The sequence below is a fragment of the Neophocaena asiaeorientalis genome, unplaced genomic scaffold (assembly GCF_003031525.2).
Source record: "Neophocaena asiaeorientalis asiaeorientalis breed wild unplaced genomic scaffold, Neophocaena_asiaeorientalis_V1.1 scaffold226, whole genome shotgun sequence".
NCBI classification, from domain to species: domain Eukaryota; kingdom Metazoa; phylum Chordata; class Mammalia; order Artiodactyla; family Phocoenidae; genus Neophocaena; species Neophocaena asiaeorientalis.
In genome coordinates, this window is record NW_020173037.1 from 8,141,426 (window position 1) to 8,159,922 (window position 18,497).

An 18,497-nucleotide genomic window follows, 5' to 3' on the forward strand; every position below is an offset into this window, starting at 1 on the left:
AGAAGGAGAAATAATCCAACCGAGCATAGCTTTTTCGTAACGAACATCCATCCTCAGAGGTGACGAGTAAGAGAGAAAGTGATGGGAGGAAACATACTTGGTCTCGTTGGCACACCGGATCTTGCAGCCTTCCTTGGGAATCACCAAGCCCAGGTGCATTCGGAGCCTGCAGTTCGTGGGTCCCGTGTGCGGCCACACGTGGGTTCCCGGGTGCATGACGGAATATTTGATCTGCACAGAAAACGTACCACCCTGTTCATCCATTTACCAAGGTGTGGGAGAACTGCTAAAAGTACAAAATTACTGTCAATTTAGATTAGTGCCTTTGCAGTACTCGGAATTTATCTTCTCGTCTTATTTCTTTGTGAAGGAACTAAAAATAAGGACTCCCATTTTCCACAAAGCTATAAACACTGAACATTTTCCACCCTCAGTGCTGCCGTCGAGGGCATGACATTATGTTTTATTAAAATGCAAGTGAAAAAAGAGGCATTCAGTGGGTCAAAGGAAATAACCGTTTCTTTGTAAACATGAGCATTCCCATTTATTCCCCTAATAACTGACTGTGCTCTTCCCAGCACGGAAAACATTCTTGGTACCTGTCCTCTTCTGCATCCTGTCGTCTCGGGGAATTTATCTAGTAAAGAACAGGTTTTACGAGCTCCTTTACAGGCATTTTCATTTTTCCTTCCTAGAACAATAAATGATAAAACCGTTGTTAGAAACAAATCACAGTAAAGCTTTAACTCATCCCGTTTTGACCACACACAATCTATCTTGTCCTCCTTACTGTAAGAATGAGAAGGCCGAGTAAACACAAGAAGACAGAGTGTCCTGTTCCAATAAACACTGACTGGCACAGCAAGGACCAGAGCTCTGCACCCATCCTTGGACTACCGTATTTGACTAAGGATGTCTAACGGACAAGGCATGTGTTGAATACTAATTTTTCCCCCTGTGGCAGGCAGAACAATGGCTCCCTCCTAAAGAAGACTACATCCTAAGCCTAGGAACTTGTGAATAGGTTATGTTACGTGGCAAGGGAAAATTAAGGTTGCAGGTGACATGGAGATTACTAATTAGCTGACCTTTAAAGAAGGAGATTATCATAGATGAACTGGATGGGCCCAGTGTAATCACAGGGTCTAAATGTAGAAGAGGGAGTCAGTGCCAGAGTGATACAGAATGAGAAAGACTTGAGGGGCTACTGCGGGCTCCAAAGACGGAAGGGGACCACAGCCAAGGAATGTGGGCGGCCTCTAAAATGAATGCAGCCTTGATGACACTTTGACTTTAGCTCAGTGAGACCCAGAACTGTAAACGTAAAACATCTGCGTTATCTTAAGCCACGACACTTATGGTCATTGTTATAGCAGCCACAGGAAACTCATCCACCCCCCAGCCCCCAAGGAAGGAAAATGGCTTATGTTACACTTCTGACCTAAAAGTGCATTTTCTAGGTCTATATTCTACTAACCCACACATTAGTTTTCATTGAAATTTAATGTATTTTCCAATGTACAGGTCATCCTTTATATGCTGATAAGAATTGGATTTCAGTGACGAGGGGAGAGGTCTCTGAGAGATGGGGGTTTCTCTGAGGGCCTGGTTGAGAACACAGATTTTGGGACATAGTCTAAAGCACCCTGGACTAGGCAAATTCCTTCACCATCGACAAAATCACTGTTTCTTAAGAAAGATGTGCTTAGGAAGGTACAGCATCATTTGCTCTCACAGACGAGGAAAACAATGGGTTTTTTTAAAAAGGTAGAGACATTGTCATTCCCTACTCAGGATTCCTACAAGGTACTGATACATCTAAGCTGAGTTCAACTTTATTTAATTAATGTTAGTTGTGTCCTAAAATAATTATATACTGAGAATAAAATGAGAGTTAACAAGGAACGTATCTTAACGGCAGTGTCCTCAATCAAATGGACCTCAATATTTTAGAAAACAACTTCTATATTTGTTTTTCCTAAGTAATCTGTCTCTTGAGGAAAATGGTAGTTGCTGTTTTTAGTTACTAATTGAATGAGTTTAATGATAATGTCAGTTTGAGCCAATAGATTCTTGTATACGACATCATAAAGAATGTTCAAGCCCTAGCTTCCCATCCCGTCCTAAATGCAGGATGTGGGGATAACTTAGCGGTAGTACCCGTTGTGGGTTCTGTGCGTTCAGGCAGCAGCTAGGTGAAGCCTGGGGCCTTGAGGAGCGGCCAGAGGTGTCTGGATTTCCCACGGGCACAGTGGTGAGGGCTGAGCACATGTCACTTGGAGAACACGTGTGTCTTACCCGAATGATAGCTAATAAATGGGGAACCTAACAGATTGGGTCACTAGGATTGCCACTTGGTGAGGAGTGAATTAGAGAACATCTCTAGCCATTTAGCCACATAAATCTTTTCTAGTCTGTAAACACAGATTCTCTGTAGGGGAATCTTATCATTCGTGGATTGCCGTTGGTAGTTTTAACTATTCACATGTGATTGGGAGGGTTTAGGAACGCAACTACACTTCCATGGTGCTCAGCATGGGCCAGGGACCACTCACCTGATGCCTACACACCAGGGAGGGGGACACTATTAGAATCGTATTTTATAGAAGAGGAAGCGAGGCACGGAGAGGTCACACGGTAAGTGGCAGAGCGGGAATTCCAGTCCAACTGGACCGAGTCCATGTTCTTAACGGCGACCTAAGGATGTCTCCATTACTGTTACATAATGCATGCTTATTATGTAATAAAAACTAGAATCACTGTCATTTTTCTGTATGTCAGACCTTTGCTCACTGATCCTGGTAACAACCCCATACTCGAGGCACTATTTTCTTTTCTTTTTTTTTTGCGGTACGCGGGCCTCTCACTGCTGTGGCCTCTCCCGTTGCGGAGCAAAGGCTCCGGACGCGCAGGCTCAGCGGCCATGGCTCACGGGCCCAGCCGCTCCGCGGCATCTGGGATCTTCCAGGACCAGGGCACGAACCCCTGTCCTCTGCACCAGCAGGCGGTCAAGGCACTATTTTTATCGTCATTTTTCAGCTGAGGAATCTGAGGCTCAGAGAGTCAGGAACAAGCCCACATCACACACTAACAAGTGGTGCAGCCAGGACCCCAACTCGGGATCCTCAGTCTCCAAAGGCTATGCTTTAAAGCATGATTTTCACTATGTCGCGTCTTGGATTTGAACATAACTGTGCAGAACAAACCACTCCGCGGAGGAGAAAACTGCTCAGCAGCTGAACTCAGTGTGGTTTTGTTTTTAATTTATTATTTCTCACACAGTTTAAAGTAACTTTCGAGAAGTGATAAACTTTGTTTCTTTGGGAAAAACAGCCCCAGAAAGAGATCTAACTGCTGATGCAAATCTGAAAGAATCAACTGAATATTTCATCTACATGTGAAGAATATACTTTATGAGGGATATCATGGAGGTGAGATTTTTAAAGGTTCTGGGTTGTATCTCTCTGAAGTTTCAAGGCTTTACTGCTGGGATGACAATAGGTTCATCTTGCACGACAACTCTGATCAGTTGACAGTGGCTACCTAGAACACGGTGTTGAGCAGGATTCAGAGGTTCAGCTTGAGCTCATCCAGAAAGGCTACTGGGATGGGTTAGCACCATCTCCCATGGGCTCTGGAAGAAAGCGTGACTGTGCACGTGTGGCATATTTGTTAACACTATGTTTTAGCGTTCATCGTTAAAACAATAAACGAGCAAAACAGATGTTCTGTAACATTCACACAGCAATTTGAAAACATCTATGGGGAAAAATTAGTTATGTATATTTGTTGATTTGGTCTTTTTTTTTTTTTTTTCTCCAACTCAAAAACGTTGATCATTTAAAAAGGAATAAATATACTTCAGAAATGGTTGGGTTACTTAGAGAACTTCCATGATTCCCACTTACATATGGATAGAAATGAAGCTTGCAGCCATAGCTTCAAGGCCTTCAAGATTCCAGCAGCATCCTTTCCTAACTAGGCTAGACAACCTCTAAGTCTTCACAAGTCAGATCCTCATGGGTCTCCTGTCTGAATCTGAGCTCTCAGTGTGGCTAAGAAAGGACCCCGCCATTTCCCTCCCCTCATCTTCCTGACCCCTCCTGCTGCAGGATTCCCTCCCCTCTGTCTCCAGGCCAACAGGGCATCTGCCTTCAGGGGTGCCACCCTGCTTCTATGCAAGCTACAATACTAGCTGCCTTCAAAATTCTTTAAACTGTGAAATTTGTTTCCAGAAAACAGTTACTGGGTTTCTCACAGAAGCCTGGAACCACAAACAAAAGACCACCAAGAACCTTAATAAAACTTCTTAAAAGAGCAACTATGGGAGTTGTATTATTTTATGATCATAAAATAAAACTAGAAATTAATTTCTATTTAATTGACTGCAACTGATTGGAAAACAGATACTTATAAAACACAGACACACACTTCTAAATTGTTTTGAATCGAAATGGAAATTGAGATAAAAATGAAGTCGTTTCTGGGGGGAATAATACAAGTGAAAATATAAATTATAGCTTAAGGAAAGTATCCAAAGCTAAATCTAGAGATCAGTCCATAGCCTTAAATGCTTTTATTAATGAAGATGAAAGAATGACAATAAACTTACTAAGAAGTTCTGATTGAAAAGTTTAGAAAAAATGGATAAAATAAACAACAAAAAGAACATGAGGAGGAAGAAAAATATAAAAGCAGGAATTAGAAAAAAATCAAAATAAGGTGAGATATAATTTGAGGTTTTTAAAGAACATACTAGATCACTTTGTCAAACTTAAGGAGAGAGAAAAAAAAGGAACATGCAAATTCCATTCAGTGGGAAGAAGAATTTAACAAAGATCAAAGAAGTAAATAATATTTTAAGAAATTACTCTAATTCATGGAAAATCAGGTATAATCAAAATATATGAAAATTTATAAGTTAACAAATATCGTTATGATTCCACTTCTATGAGGTGTCTGAAGTAGTAAATTCATAGAAACAGAAAGTGCAACGGTGGTTGCCAAGGGCTGGGGGAGGGCAATGGGGAGTGTTGTTAATGGGTACAGAGTTTGAGTTTTGCAAGATGAAACTCAGTTCTAGAGATTGGTTGCGTGAAAATATGAATATACGTGACCCCACTGAATGTACACTTGAAAACAGGTGAGGTGGTAAATTTTAAGTTACATGTACTGTGCTACCATTAAAAAAATTTTTTAAATACACAAAAACCTTAAAAGTCAAAATGTTGCCCCCAATGAAACTGTCTCCATTATTTATTTCCTTTCCTGTTTAACACTTTTATATGCCCTATAATGCTTTGCATATTTCAAGCTTATTAAAGAATGTGCTTTTAGCAGAGACTATGGTTTCCGGAAATTACTGCCAGGATGCATACTATTCTGAAGACTTAGTGTAGGAAGCCATGAAGCGTGAGGGTGTTGATGGAACGGAGCCATCAGATGAACTGGCGAATGCTTGAGGCTAACAGAATTGACTCATTTAGGGAGATGCCAATAGACAAAATTAGCATGCTGTTCACATATTGACCTTACTACAGCTCTATTTTAAAAAATCTTGCTGGCAAAAAGCTGACACAGTCACTTGAAATCATGTGATGTCTCTTCTGTTGGACATTTCCCTGGAAATATTACTGAAGTCGTTCTTCTTTCTCTGACGTGTAAATCTTAGTATTCTGAAAGCATACCGACATAAACAACAGTGCTATTTGTCCCATAATATAAACCAACTGCGTATCATCCTCTCAATTTATTTTCTGCAGCTAAAGATGTGTGACACATGCTGTTTAGTCTTCAAAATAGATTTACTTTTGTTCAGCTACCATTAACCCAGGTTAACTTGAATTTTCCAGAAGAGAGTTGGAGAGAGCTTTAAAGATAAAATTCAGTGCTCCTCACTTTGAGGACAGATTGATATATTAACTCATCGGACACACACAGATTGGGGCCCTGTCTGTGTACCTGGACCTGGGTTCAGCTCAAGGAATATTAGGTTGACTGTGAACCTCTTCCTATTTTTTTTTTTTTTTTTTTTTTGCGGTACGCGGGCCTCTCACTGTTGTGGCCTCTCCCGTTGCGGAGCACAGGCTCCGGACGCGCAGGCTCAGCGGCCATGGCTCACGGGCCCAGCCGCTCTGCGGCATGTGGGATCTTCCCGGACCGGGGCACGAACCCGCGTCTCCTGCATCGGCAGGCGGACTCTCAACCACTGCGCCACCAGGGAAGCCCTCTTCCTATTCTTGATGAGCTCAGACACTAGTTATTATTGACTTGTCACTCTGGTTTGTCATCACCCCTAACGGCTCTCACCGCGGTGATATCATTTTGGCATGCAACATCGTCTCCAAGGTACAGGAGCAAATGAGGCTCAGGAAAGCTCCTTTCTAAGGCATCGATGAGCACACAGTGGGCTCTTCAGTTACGTCTGTACAGTAGGGTTACTCTTTGTAACATATCATTTAACAGGAAAGACCAGGAAAATCAAAATACAACATATATATATATATTTATCCAAATACACACATGTATTACACACCCATATATTTACATGCACACACACACACACACACACACACAGATGAGCGTTCCTACATAGTTTCAAGAAGCAACAAATAGATTTTCATAATCTGGGTTTCCCAGGTCGTTTCCTTTAAGTCAGGGAACCTTAGCTCTGGGAGGTATCACCAGAAGTGCCCCCTTCCCATCAGGTTGCAGAGAATGATCTGGAAGTAGCACGCTCACCTTGCTGCCACAGCGTAAACTGGCTCCAGTCACCCTTTTCCCTCAGGTTCTCATCTTCAGGCAGAAACAGGCCCTGGGCTCTATCCATCACTGCAAGGCCTTCATCTCGGATTAACTTCCAGTTTCTTTCTAAGGACTAGAGGGAAGATTCTGGTTTTACTGGACTGAAAATATGCCTGGTAAAACACCTTATAGTGATGTTCAGCTTTTTGTTTGTCTGATTAATAAGTAATGAAATGTTCCCTCTCATCTAGATTACTTATTTCAATTTCCTCTAGGACCTCTTGTCAAGGGTGTAAAAAAACCCACCTAATAATTAGTTTTCAGAACCAAGTGCCTTCGCAGCATAAACATTTCAGTAATTCCTAGGAACCGCCGAGAGCAGTTCCGTCTAAAATTTGTTTTCACGTCTGCCTAAAGGTCGTTTTTTTCACAGACCCTAACCAACCAAGAGGACTAATCTTGTTGAGCATTATTACATCAGGACCCTGTCGTACAGTCCACATGACACTCCAGCGTCCAAACTGGAATACAAATCACAGACTTAATTCCACCTCCCAATAGAGGTCCTCATAAAGATGCCATTCAACGTGGTAAATATTAATTAAACTTTCAAGAACATTGGGAAAGTGTCCATTGGAGCATGTGATGTGTTATAAAATTAGTAGCAAAATAAAGCCAATAAATGTCCTCGTGTTTAGAATTCAGCCAAACAAAAACATTTCTTTGACTTCTCACTTTGAGGGTGCCTTAGGCTCTGTCAGTAAGTGCCTGGCTGGTGAGGGTAGATCCCATGGGAGGAGAAGGACAGGCTCTCCTCCTGGGAACCCTCACTGCACAGCGATACTGATGAGCAGTGGAGATGGCAGAGGGGTGGGTGCCATGGGGGACAGCAGGCCAGGGCAGGCATCCGGAGTGGCAGCCTAGGAGGAAGTACTATCAGGAGAAAAGAATGAAAACGGCATGAAAGAGGCTGTTACACATAGAAACCAGGATTTTGAAACATTCATAATTTCAAACATTTCTACGTTGCATGGGAAATGGAAGCGATCGTGGAGTCTACGGGTACCCGGATAGCAAAGAACACAACAGATGATTTCAACGAGAATCGGGTCTCAAGAGCAAGGAAGTAAAGCTGATGAGTTACAAACACATACAAAAAATGGAAGCAACAATTAGCGTGCTCTGAAAGTGTACCGAGTTGCCTTATAAAACAGGGGTCTCGGGCTTCCCTGGTGGCGCAGTGGTTGAGAGTCCGCCTGCCAACGCAGGGGACACGGGTTCGTGCCCCGGTCCGGGAAGATCCCAAGAGAAGGCTGGATGACCAATTACAGGTGGGGCAAAGCACAAGAGAAGGTGTAAAGTGTTTTTACCAACGCGTACTTTATGAATTAACAATTCAACGTAGGAAAACCAAGGAGCCAGAAAGACGGCACGAGCAGAGGACTCCACCAAAGACAGATACACTCAGAGATTTGTGTGAAGACATGGTACCAACTTCAGCCAAACCCAGGGAACGCTTGTGACACTGTGTGACCACAGTAGGTATATTCCAATATTCTAGGGCAAGCGGTAGATTTTAAGATTAGATACTGATTTTATACCGCTTTTTTCCCCCTTGTTACTTTGAGTCTATTGACATTTCTTTTTTAAAAAAACTCAGCTTTGAGGCTTAATTAACATATAAAATTGTAAGTTACTTAAAATGTAGATTGTGGTAATTTGATATACATATACATTGTGAAAGGAATCCCCCCACCTGATTAATTAACACATTTATCACCTCATATATTTATTTATTTGATATTTGGGGAGTGAGAACATTTTACTTCTATTCTCTTAGCAAATTTCAATTATATAATACGGTGTTGTCAACTACGGTCGCAATGTCATACATCAGGTCCTTAGACCTTATCCATCGTATAGCTGGAAGTTTGTACCCTTTACCCAAACCTCTCCCTACTTCCTTCGCCTCCAGCCCCTGCCAACCACTTTTCCACTCTGTTTCTAGGAGTTTTACTTTTTTTAAAAAAAAATTGAGATTCCACATTGTAAGTAATACCATACAGTATTTGTCTTTCTGTGTCTGGCTTATCTCACTTGGTGCCCTCAAGGTCCGTCCAAGTCACAAATGGCAAGATTTCTTTTCTCATGGCTGAATAGTGTTCCATCGTGTACACACGTGAGTGTGTGTGTGTCTTACATCTTCCTTATCTACTCACCCATTGATGGACACTTAGGTTGTTTCTATATCTTGGTTATTGTGGATAAGGGTACAATGAATGCAACAGTGCAGATATCTCAAAATATTTTATTTTGAATTACATTTGCATTTCTCTGGATATAGACCCAGTAATGGGATTACTGGGTCATCTGGTAGTTCTATTTTTCACTTTTTGAGGCCCCTCCATATTGTTTTCCACAGTAGCTGCACCAATTGATTTTATATTTCTATGAAACCCACCCACTGATTTGTGTCAAAATCTGGAGCTGCTCTTATCATCACCATGCTCTCTGCTGGTGTGGATCATCTGTCCACAAATAATCTTGAAACCATGTCCCACAGAGTTAAAAAACCCATCCTGAAACTGTGCCCCATTGGGTTAACAGAAACTTGGTGACTAACAGAAATTCTTGAGTTTGTCTTATAGTTTGCTATATATCTGCTTGCAGCCTACTTTACTACCCACGCTCGCCTTAATTATTTTCTTGCAAATTGCATACCCTCCAAGCTTCATGTTAGCCTAAACAATAAGATGTTTGCCTGAGTTGTTTTCTAGGCACTTGGAGTCAGCTGTGTCTAGTTCAAACCACTGACCCTAAAACTGGGCTTGTATAGGTGTCTGATGAATGACTGTTTGATGTCGAGGACCAAAACCTGCACACTCAGATCATGCTAAGTGCCTCCATTGTTATTTTATTTTATCTATTTATTTTGTTCTATTAAAAAAATTTTTTTTCTAGGCCATGCCATGCAGCATGTGGGATCTTAGTTCCCCGACCAGGGATTGAACCTGTGCCCCCTGCATCGGGAGCCTGGAGTCTTAACCACTGGACCACCAGGGAAGTCCCTCCGTTTTTACACATACATTCCATGAAGAAGCGTGTAACTTAGAAACACCTTGGGCAGACCACTGATTACCTCACCTTTTCCCTACATCCAATCACCTTTGCAAAAAATTCCGCTTTTTAGGAAATTCCAACATGAACTTGAAGGCTCACACAGAGCAGGCCATGCCAACATTTTTAAAGGTTTCATTTGACCTATTACTTCCTTGACCCTAAATTCATTCATTTCATGAAACTGAAAAGAGAAACTCATAGGGTTAGTATTTGAGTCGCTTGCCCAGAAGACAACAGCTTCTGATTCATGTTTCTTCTTCTGGCTACACAGGCTTTAGCAAACAGGGATTCGCTTGTTTTCACAGTGCCTCATGGCCTCGTACACCCGTCATCAGCGCTCGCCTCTCAGTTACACCTCAGCTATATGTGGCGCTCCAGCCATCTAGAGATGGACTTCCCGGTTTCAAGCCTCATCAAGCCCAAACTGTGTGCCAGCTCTCCTTAACCCACACCCTCCCTCCAGTTCAGGGTCATTTCCTCCTGTCCCAGATATCCTGCTCACCCCGCTTGGATGGCACACTTTTCTCTTCCACATCAGATTAAGTCGTATTTTTAAAGGCTTCTCCTAACACTGATTTCTTGCGGAAAGCCTTTAGAGGAGCAGACTAATTCTTAACTATTTCCCTTACTATTTCCCTTCATTCAATTAAGACACATATTTTTTTAAAAGTCAAATATTACTACAAGTCTTATAATGAAAGCAGCAGTACCTTACTCAAGTTTTTCCCAGAGTTCAACCCCCAACTAATCCCTTTAAATATTTTTTTCTCATATCTGCCTGCTTCTATCTAAGTAATCTGTTTATATTGCTATCTCTTGATTTATTAATTCTAGACTTGATCTCATTTTCTGTCAGGGAAGGGAACAAGTTAACGATTTGTTGTCTTCTTTTCCCTCGTCTCCATCTAGCAGTTCAGCTCATGTCACAAACCTTTCATACATCTGGGTAAACTCACATCTGGGTTTTACTGAGTTGTAACAATTACTCTTCATGTCACATGCAGCATTTATAGATTCTGCCTCCTTTGCTTTGGCTTTATTCTGTAATGGCCTTATCACTGTTTCTTCTTTATAGCCCTGCAAGAGTGCTGTAACATCTCTTATACTATTCTACGCTTTGCCAAAAACATCATGTAAGCTATTACTTTCTTTCTCTCTTTCTCCGAAGATAACCCTCCAGGAGCCACCTGCCTCGCTCTGCTCTGAACTGGTCGGTGTCTGGGCTTTTGCCAGACAACTGTCATCAGGGAGCTTCTCCTGACCTCTGCCCAGTATGAGGCTCCCTAATTATTGGATTCTAATCTGGATAAAGGATTATCTGTGTTCTTGAGAAAGGACACACCACAGGTAAAACTGAATTTCTAAAAATGTCTGAAGCTATTCTTTTAAAAAAAAATTTATTGAAGTATTTACAATGTTGTATTAATTTCTTCTGTACAGCAAAGTGATTCAGTTATACGTGTGTATATATATATTCTTTTTCATATTCTTTTCCTTTGTGGTTTATCGCAAGATATTGAATACATTTCCCTGTGCTCTACCGTAGGACCTTGTTGTTTATCCACCCTATATATAATCTGCTAATCCCAAACTCCCGATCCATCCCTCCCCTATACCCCCTCCCCCTTGGCAACCACAAGTCTGTTTTCTGTGTCGTCTCTTTCTGTTTCGTATATATGTTCATTTATGTTGTTTTATAGATTCCGCATATTAAGTGGTATCACATGGTATTGATCTTTGTCTTTCTGACTTATCTGAAGCTATTCTTACACTTGATTGAAGGCTTGACTATGTACAGAATTCTAGGTAGTAAATAATTTCTACATAGACTTTTGAAAGCATTGATCCATTCCGTTATATAACATTTAGTGCTGCTGTTGGGAAATCTGATGCCTTTCGGATTCTTTTTTTTCTCTTCCCCTCTAGAAGCTTTATAAAAGTCAATACAGTGTAGTGGTTAGGGGTGTAAAACATGGGAGCCAGGCTGCCTGGTTTGAAAATCTGACTGTGCCACTTATTAGCTGTGTGCTATCGGGCAAGTTACTTGACCACCCTGTGCCTTAGAGTCCTCACTTATAAAGAGCATAAAATACTGCTACTTCCCTCAGGAGTATATAAGAAGATTAAATGTGGTAAAAGTAACTGTGCTATATATGGATAGAGCTATGATGATAATGATGAGAATTTTAAGATCTTCTTTGCTGATTTTTTTTTTTTGTGGTACGTGGGCCTCTCACCATTGTGGCCTCTCCCGCTGTGGAGCACAGGCTCCAGACGCACATGCTCAGCACCCATGGCTCACGGGCCCAGCCGCTCCGCGGCATGTGGGATCTTCCCGGACTGGGGCACGAACCCATGTCCCCTGCATCGGCAGGCGGACTCTCAACCACTGCGCCACCAGGGAAGCCCCAAATTTCCTTTTCTTATAAGGACACTAGTCATATTAGATTAGGGCCCACCCTAATGACCTCATTTTAACTTTACCTCTTTAAAGGCCCTATCTCCAAGTACCGTCATATTCAGAGGTACTAACGGGATTAGGAATTCAATACATAATTCTTGAGGGGACACAAGTAACTTGTAACACTAATGCAGGTTCAGGTTAGAACTAGATCCAGCTAAGAAAGCAAATAGCAGATGGGAAGGGATCAGGAATCAAGTAAGTCTATAGCAGCAAAATAAAGCATAGTCATGGAAAAAGTCAGGAAGAGTTACGCTTTTAACATGTGAACAAACCATAATACAAGAATTCACAGAGCTCAGGTTAACATAAGCAAGATTAGGTAAGTAACTGTGTATGACTAGCTGTTAAGAAAAAAGGGAATTGAGAAAATATAGACATTGGCAACTGAGAAGTCCCAGAGATGTGCGTGTACTTTGAAAGGTTCTGACTCTAAATTAAGAGAAGGCATGTGGTCGAAGACTATTCCAGGCCAAGTTTACGCATTCAATTGGAGTTAGAACGCATTGATAATAGTGGTGCGTTACTAAAATGTATACCATTTTTACCTAATTATCTAAGAACATGCTGGCTCTAGTTAATTATTTTAGGAATCATAGATCTGATTTTTAAAAGTCAGTTTACTTAAATCTTCGCTAAAACATGCCTATACTTTACACTGTGATGAGAGGACATGGGTGGCAGTGTCCCCTGCCTTAGAAAGAATATACCAGGTAGAGGGGCGTCCTCCTGAGTACTGAGCTGAAGTTATGAAATCCAAGCAAACACAACAGCGTGTGCAATGCTCTCACAGCAAGCTGATTTTAATGAAATCTCTAGGGAAATTAGTAGCATTGAAGGAGCAATCTCTTGCTGGTCCTAGTGCTTTTTTTTTTTTTTTTGGTGGTACGCGGGCCTCTCACTGTTGTGGCCTCTCCCGTTGCAGAGCACAGGCTCCGGACGCGCAGGCTCAGCGGCCATGGCTCACGGGCCCAGCCCCCCCGTGGCATGTGGGATCCTCCCGGACAGGGGCACGAACCCGTGTCCCCTGCATCGGCAGGTGGACTCTCAACCACTGCGCCACCAGGGAAGCCCCCTAGTGCATTTTAATCAGACCTCCTGTTTTTCAAGTTTGAATATAAAAATAAAGGAAAACATCTGGCATTTCTTATCATGGAAATAAACAAGGACCAACCAAATGAGAAAAGCAAAGGCTATTTATTCAGACAAGCGAGGGAGTCTGCCACCATCACCAGCGTTTTGGCAGAGACGTGGGAAAACTTTGTAGTGAAAAAAGAGAAGGCTTCAGGGGTGCCCTGATTGGAGGCTGTTGGCCTGGGGAAGCTGTAGGCAGGCTGACTAGAAGCTGGGTGTCCTGGTGATTGGTTAGCGGAGCATATTGGACTTTCTCTGGTGGGTCCTAAGTTGGAAGCGGGGACAAAAACTAGGAAAGCTGTCAGTTATCAGTCAAGTGCTGGCCATGTGGGGCAGAATGTGACAGAAGTGATTGTTTAGCTTCCTGGATTGCCACTGGAGACAGTAATCTGGCCTCCTGCCAGTCTGAGCTACAGTAGGCTGGCTTCCTGGTTTATTTATTGTAGAAAAGGGGTTCGTTTCCCTGGCAGGCTGCTGCAGATTGTAGGTCAAGGTTCTATCTTCATAAATGGCCTGGCCATTGCCGCTCAGTATATACAGTCTCTCGTATCCTTACTGAAGGGAAAGGACAGCATAAAGTACGTGGCACAGGGCAAGAGAAGAGTCTTAGAGGACTGAATTTTGCTCTTTCTAAAGAGTGGGAGAAAAGGGGTTTCTTCTCCTAGGAGAAAGGCAAAAAGATAGCCCAGGTTGCCAGGAGAAGCAGCCAGCCTGAGGGCTTCAAGGACACAAGAGTGCAAAGGAGACCCACATTCCTGTACTCTAGCCCAGACTGGCAGGGATGCCAGCCAACATTCTCAGTCAGAGGAAGGTAAAAGGGGAAATAAAGTTCTGTCGTCCCTTCCCTGCTCTACCCATGGGGAACGGTGCAGCGGGCTAGGTCAGGAGGGAGTAAAAACCCCAAAGCCCCTAATCTCAAGGGGCTGCAAATCTGACAGAGACTTTCTGTTTATATATATAATAAACCACTTGATAAACAGATAAGCAAGTTATCTATAATGTGTATGTGCACATGTGTGTATGTATATTAAGATATAGATCATGACCTACTGAAACAGAGCAGGACCCTGTGGTCCTTGCTCCCCATGTCCTCCGCCTGCCTTTTGTCTGTGGAAAAACTTTAGCCAAAGAGTACGTTTAATCAGAGAAGTGAGAAAATGCAGAAGCAAAGAAAAGCAGTCAAACAGGATAAAACAATAACAGTTTAGTCAGGAAGCAAAGTCATGGACCTTTAATTCCTCCTCAAGGGCTACAGATAAGATTCTGAGCCCTATCCTGTGAGCTGTCTTGTAGATACTGAAACCCTCGGGTGGAAGAAATTAACTACACGATGAGCAGACTGTAGCCATGACATGAGCTGCCACAATTCCGAGAATTAGCCTCAAGGAAATGGGAACAAACCGACCTGGAACTGAAGAGTAACTGTACTTAAAACAATCGTAGTAAGGTAGATAGCTAGGGGGAAGCAGCCGCAAGGCACAGGGATATTAGCTCGGGGCTTTGGGACAGCCTGGAGGGGTGGGATAGGGAGAGTGGGAGGGAGGGAGACGCAAGAGGGAAGACATATGGGAACATATGTATATGTATAGCTGATTCACTTTGTTATAAAGCAGAAACTAACACACCATTGTAAAGCAATTATACCCCAATAAAGAGGTTTAAAAAAAAAAAAAAACAATCGAGATGATGCTTGTCAGACGACCACGTGACCAATTTCAAGATGACTGTCAGAGCTGCCTGTGCTCTTTCTGCACGCAGCCCCTCCCTGCACCTGTAAAAGCTCTTGCCCCCTGGCTGTCCTCTGGACAGGAGTCGGCTTCCACACACCTCACCCTCTCCCAACCCCCCTCCCCGCATGCCAGCTCTTGAGCGGTGAGTGGCCAGATCCCGCTTTTGGTAACACTGCTTGATCAAAAATTTTGGAACTGCAAATGGCATACTAACCTACAGATGCAGCTTGCAGTGTAGTGCCCGGGTCTGTAAGTCAAACACGGTACTGCAAGCTCCCGAGGTGGACCAGAGATAAAGGCAATTTTTAGGCATTTTTTAAAAACTGACAAATAATTGAAAACTCATCAATTTTGCTTTGAGAAAGAAAATGACCTTTGAGTTTGAAATAATTCGAAGAATTTCTAATATTTCACCCTTTTGATATGTTGCTATAACTGGCATCTTAGACCCTCCTATAGCCGTAGCAGAGCGTCAGCTCTTATTACGGGCTCACACTTAAACACACACGGGAACATCCATGATGGTGGTGTTTTGTTGTGTTTTGTTCTGTTTCTGCACCTTGTAGGAGAGGAGGAACTGAGGCAATTATTTTGCATTTGGAGAGAAAGAAACCGAGGCCCAGATGGATGAAATGACTTCCTTAAGGTGTCAGAGCAGAGAGCAAAACTAACCTGCTTCTAAAGTTCACTTTTAAATCACATAACCGTCGAATTCTGTAAATTCTCTGGACTCTTGTTGTCATGTTTAGTGAAAGTATCATTGGAATCCAAAAGTCAAAAGTCTGATTTAGAAAAATAGGATTAAACTATTACGTTATCTTAAGAAACTGCTTTCAGCACTTCTTTATAGTACGATACTTACTTTTCTATAAAATTGATAATCCTCTTACTTTATAGCTTAATTCCACTGTAAGTCTGACCTTTTTGCTTCTGCCTCAATCCAATTCATTTCAAAAGCAGTTCAGTGAAAATATTCAAATATTTAATCACACAGATACGAATGTTGAACCACGAACTCACTCCTGTATAAGTCCTATTTTTGTCCAGGTGGCATTATTCATACACAACAGGTTTCTTAATTAATAAAAGCCAGAGTCTGAGAGAAAATGCCAGGAGGAGTATCATTCAATCAATCATTCTTACGCACTGTGTCACAACACTGGCAAGTTTTACTGGGCACTTCTCCAACTGTAATAAAACTACCGTATGAGGAGGGAAAACTTATCAGCGATGCTATATGCTTCTATCAGAGCAAATGCTGTGAAAACCTCAGAAAAAGCATGCAAGAGTTTCCCTTTTTCCCAGTGATGAATGCAGAGTTAGGTAGCAGGGAAAAAAATAGAAAAGGGTTATTTTGAACTATGGTTTTCAGTTGCTATTGGCTGTTGTGCTCTCCATGTTACTACAGCGGTTTCAATGCATGCATGTTTACATCTAAATTAGCCATGGAATAATTTGGATCAAGAAGCTAATCTCAAAAAGAAGCAGAGCAAACTTCTTAACTATGATGGCTTTCCTCTCACTGGAAGAGATTTCTTTTCCCTTTTCTATTTATAACCTAGCAAAGACATTAATCTATTTTTGTTTCAATTTCTATGTTAAATATCCCCAAAACACTTAGGGTTTTCATATTTGTTATTTGGGCAAAAAAAGTACTCAATTTTAATGAACATATGCCTAAAAGAGAAAACTCTACTGGAATATTTTTCTCTAAATTTTTTTCATCGAGTTGCACAGCCTCTTAACACCCCCAGTGCACGGAATTTCCAAATTGCAAGCTACACAATAAGGGGAAACAATGACAATTCAACAAAATGGAAAAACACAGATGATAACATTTTACTGAACATTGTCCGGTACCTTCAAGAAAATTGCACTCTACAGCTCACTGGAACATACAATGAAAATAATTTAAATGAAAATGTGCTATGCATGGCAGTTAATCATTACGTAAGGGCAAGATCTGGGTAAGTATTCTAATAGGACTTTAGCCAAACATGGCAGCTACCCCATCTAGAAGGTTTCCACCTTACAGTATGAATGCCTGGGTGATGATCCATGATCCATAACAGTCAAATCTGTAATTTGAAAATGGAAAAAAATCTTGATGTGCAAGTGTGTGTCAGCTAAATGGTTCTGGGCCCTGGGTTCCTCACACAGAAAGTTCTGCCTTGTCATACTCACTACTGGTGAGTGGTCACCCGAAATTACTTTTTTTTAAAGTCATAACATATACAATATTAACATTACTGCAAATCCATGTAGTTAGTAAAGTAAAGCTAACTTTACAATCACAACCCACAGCTGTCACACACTCTGAGATTCTATGCTGCTGGGGACCCTGTGATTAACACCCAGGACTTGCTTTTTTTCTTCTTAGATGAAGCAGAGCTTAAAACAGGCAGGGCTGAAATCAAGCCCAGAGAAATAGAATTTTGAAATAAAGATTTTAATAATTTTTTTTTTTTGCAGTACGCGGGCCTCTCACCGTTGTGGCCTCTCCCGCTGCGGAGCACAGGCTCCAGACATGCAGGGTCAGCGGCCATGGCTCACGGGCCCAGCCGCTCCGCGGCATGTGGGATCTTCCCGGACTGGGGCACAAACCCGTGTCCCCTGCATCGGCAGGCAGACTCTCAACCACTGCGCCACCAGGGAAGCCCCCTGAAATAAAGATTTAACTGGCTAGAAGGAGAATAACACGAGACGTAAGAGCAGACCTCAGGAGCTTTGAGGGCGTAGTGAGGTACCAGTGAGGGCACGGACTCGAGCATAAGAAGGCCTCAGTTCCAGTCACAGCCCTCACCTATTAAATATAGGGCCTTGGGCAAATCTTAGTTTCTCTAATCCTTACTTACTCAAACATAAGTGGGTACAATGACAGCTATCTTGAAGAGTTGTTGTAAAGATGAGAAGTATTATATACAGAAGTGTTCAGCACAATGATTACAAGTAGGCATTTAATACACGAGGGCTGTTATGTTATTATTTCAATAATACATAAAATTTCAAAATGTGCTTTCCGACTAATTTTTTAGAAACTAGAAAATACTTTCCTATGAAAACAAGGTAACACATAAATTAAAATTGTAAATGATAACAGTAACTAATGTTTATTGAGCACTTCCTACCTACTCATTAAATAAACAGCCATGGAACAAGCACTGCTGCCACAGGCACTTTGCAGATAATGAAACAGAAGCATGAAGAAGTGTTGCTCAATGTCACATGGCTAGTAAGGAATGAGACCAAAAATTCAAAACCAGGCAGTGTGGCTACAGAGCCAATGCTCTAAACTGCTTCACTGTATT

General features: G+C 42.0%; 1 protein-coding gene across 9 annotated transcripts in view; it reads right to left on the minus strand.

The window, feature by feature from the left end:
* The window catches only part of ASPH (aspartate beta-hydroxylase), a 262,524-nt gene that overhangs the window by 69,666 nt on the left and 174,361 nt on the right, over nt 1–18,497 (minus strand). For all 9 annotated transcript variants that reach the window (XR_003002936.1, XR_003002933.1, XR_003002935.1 and 6 more), the window contains exons 22-24: nt 6,742–6,877; nt 600–691; nt 98–231 (exon numbers count right to left, since the gene is read on the minus strand). Coding sequence is in view for 2 of the 9 variants with exons in the window: in XM_024742547.1 (XP_024598315.1) it covers nt 98–231; nt 600–691; nt 6,742–6,877 (362 nt within the window). In the remaining 7 variants the exon portion in view is untranslated. The remainder of the gene's footprint in view (nt 1–97; nt 232–599; nt 692–6,741; nt 6,878–18,497) is intronic.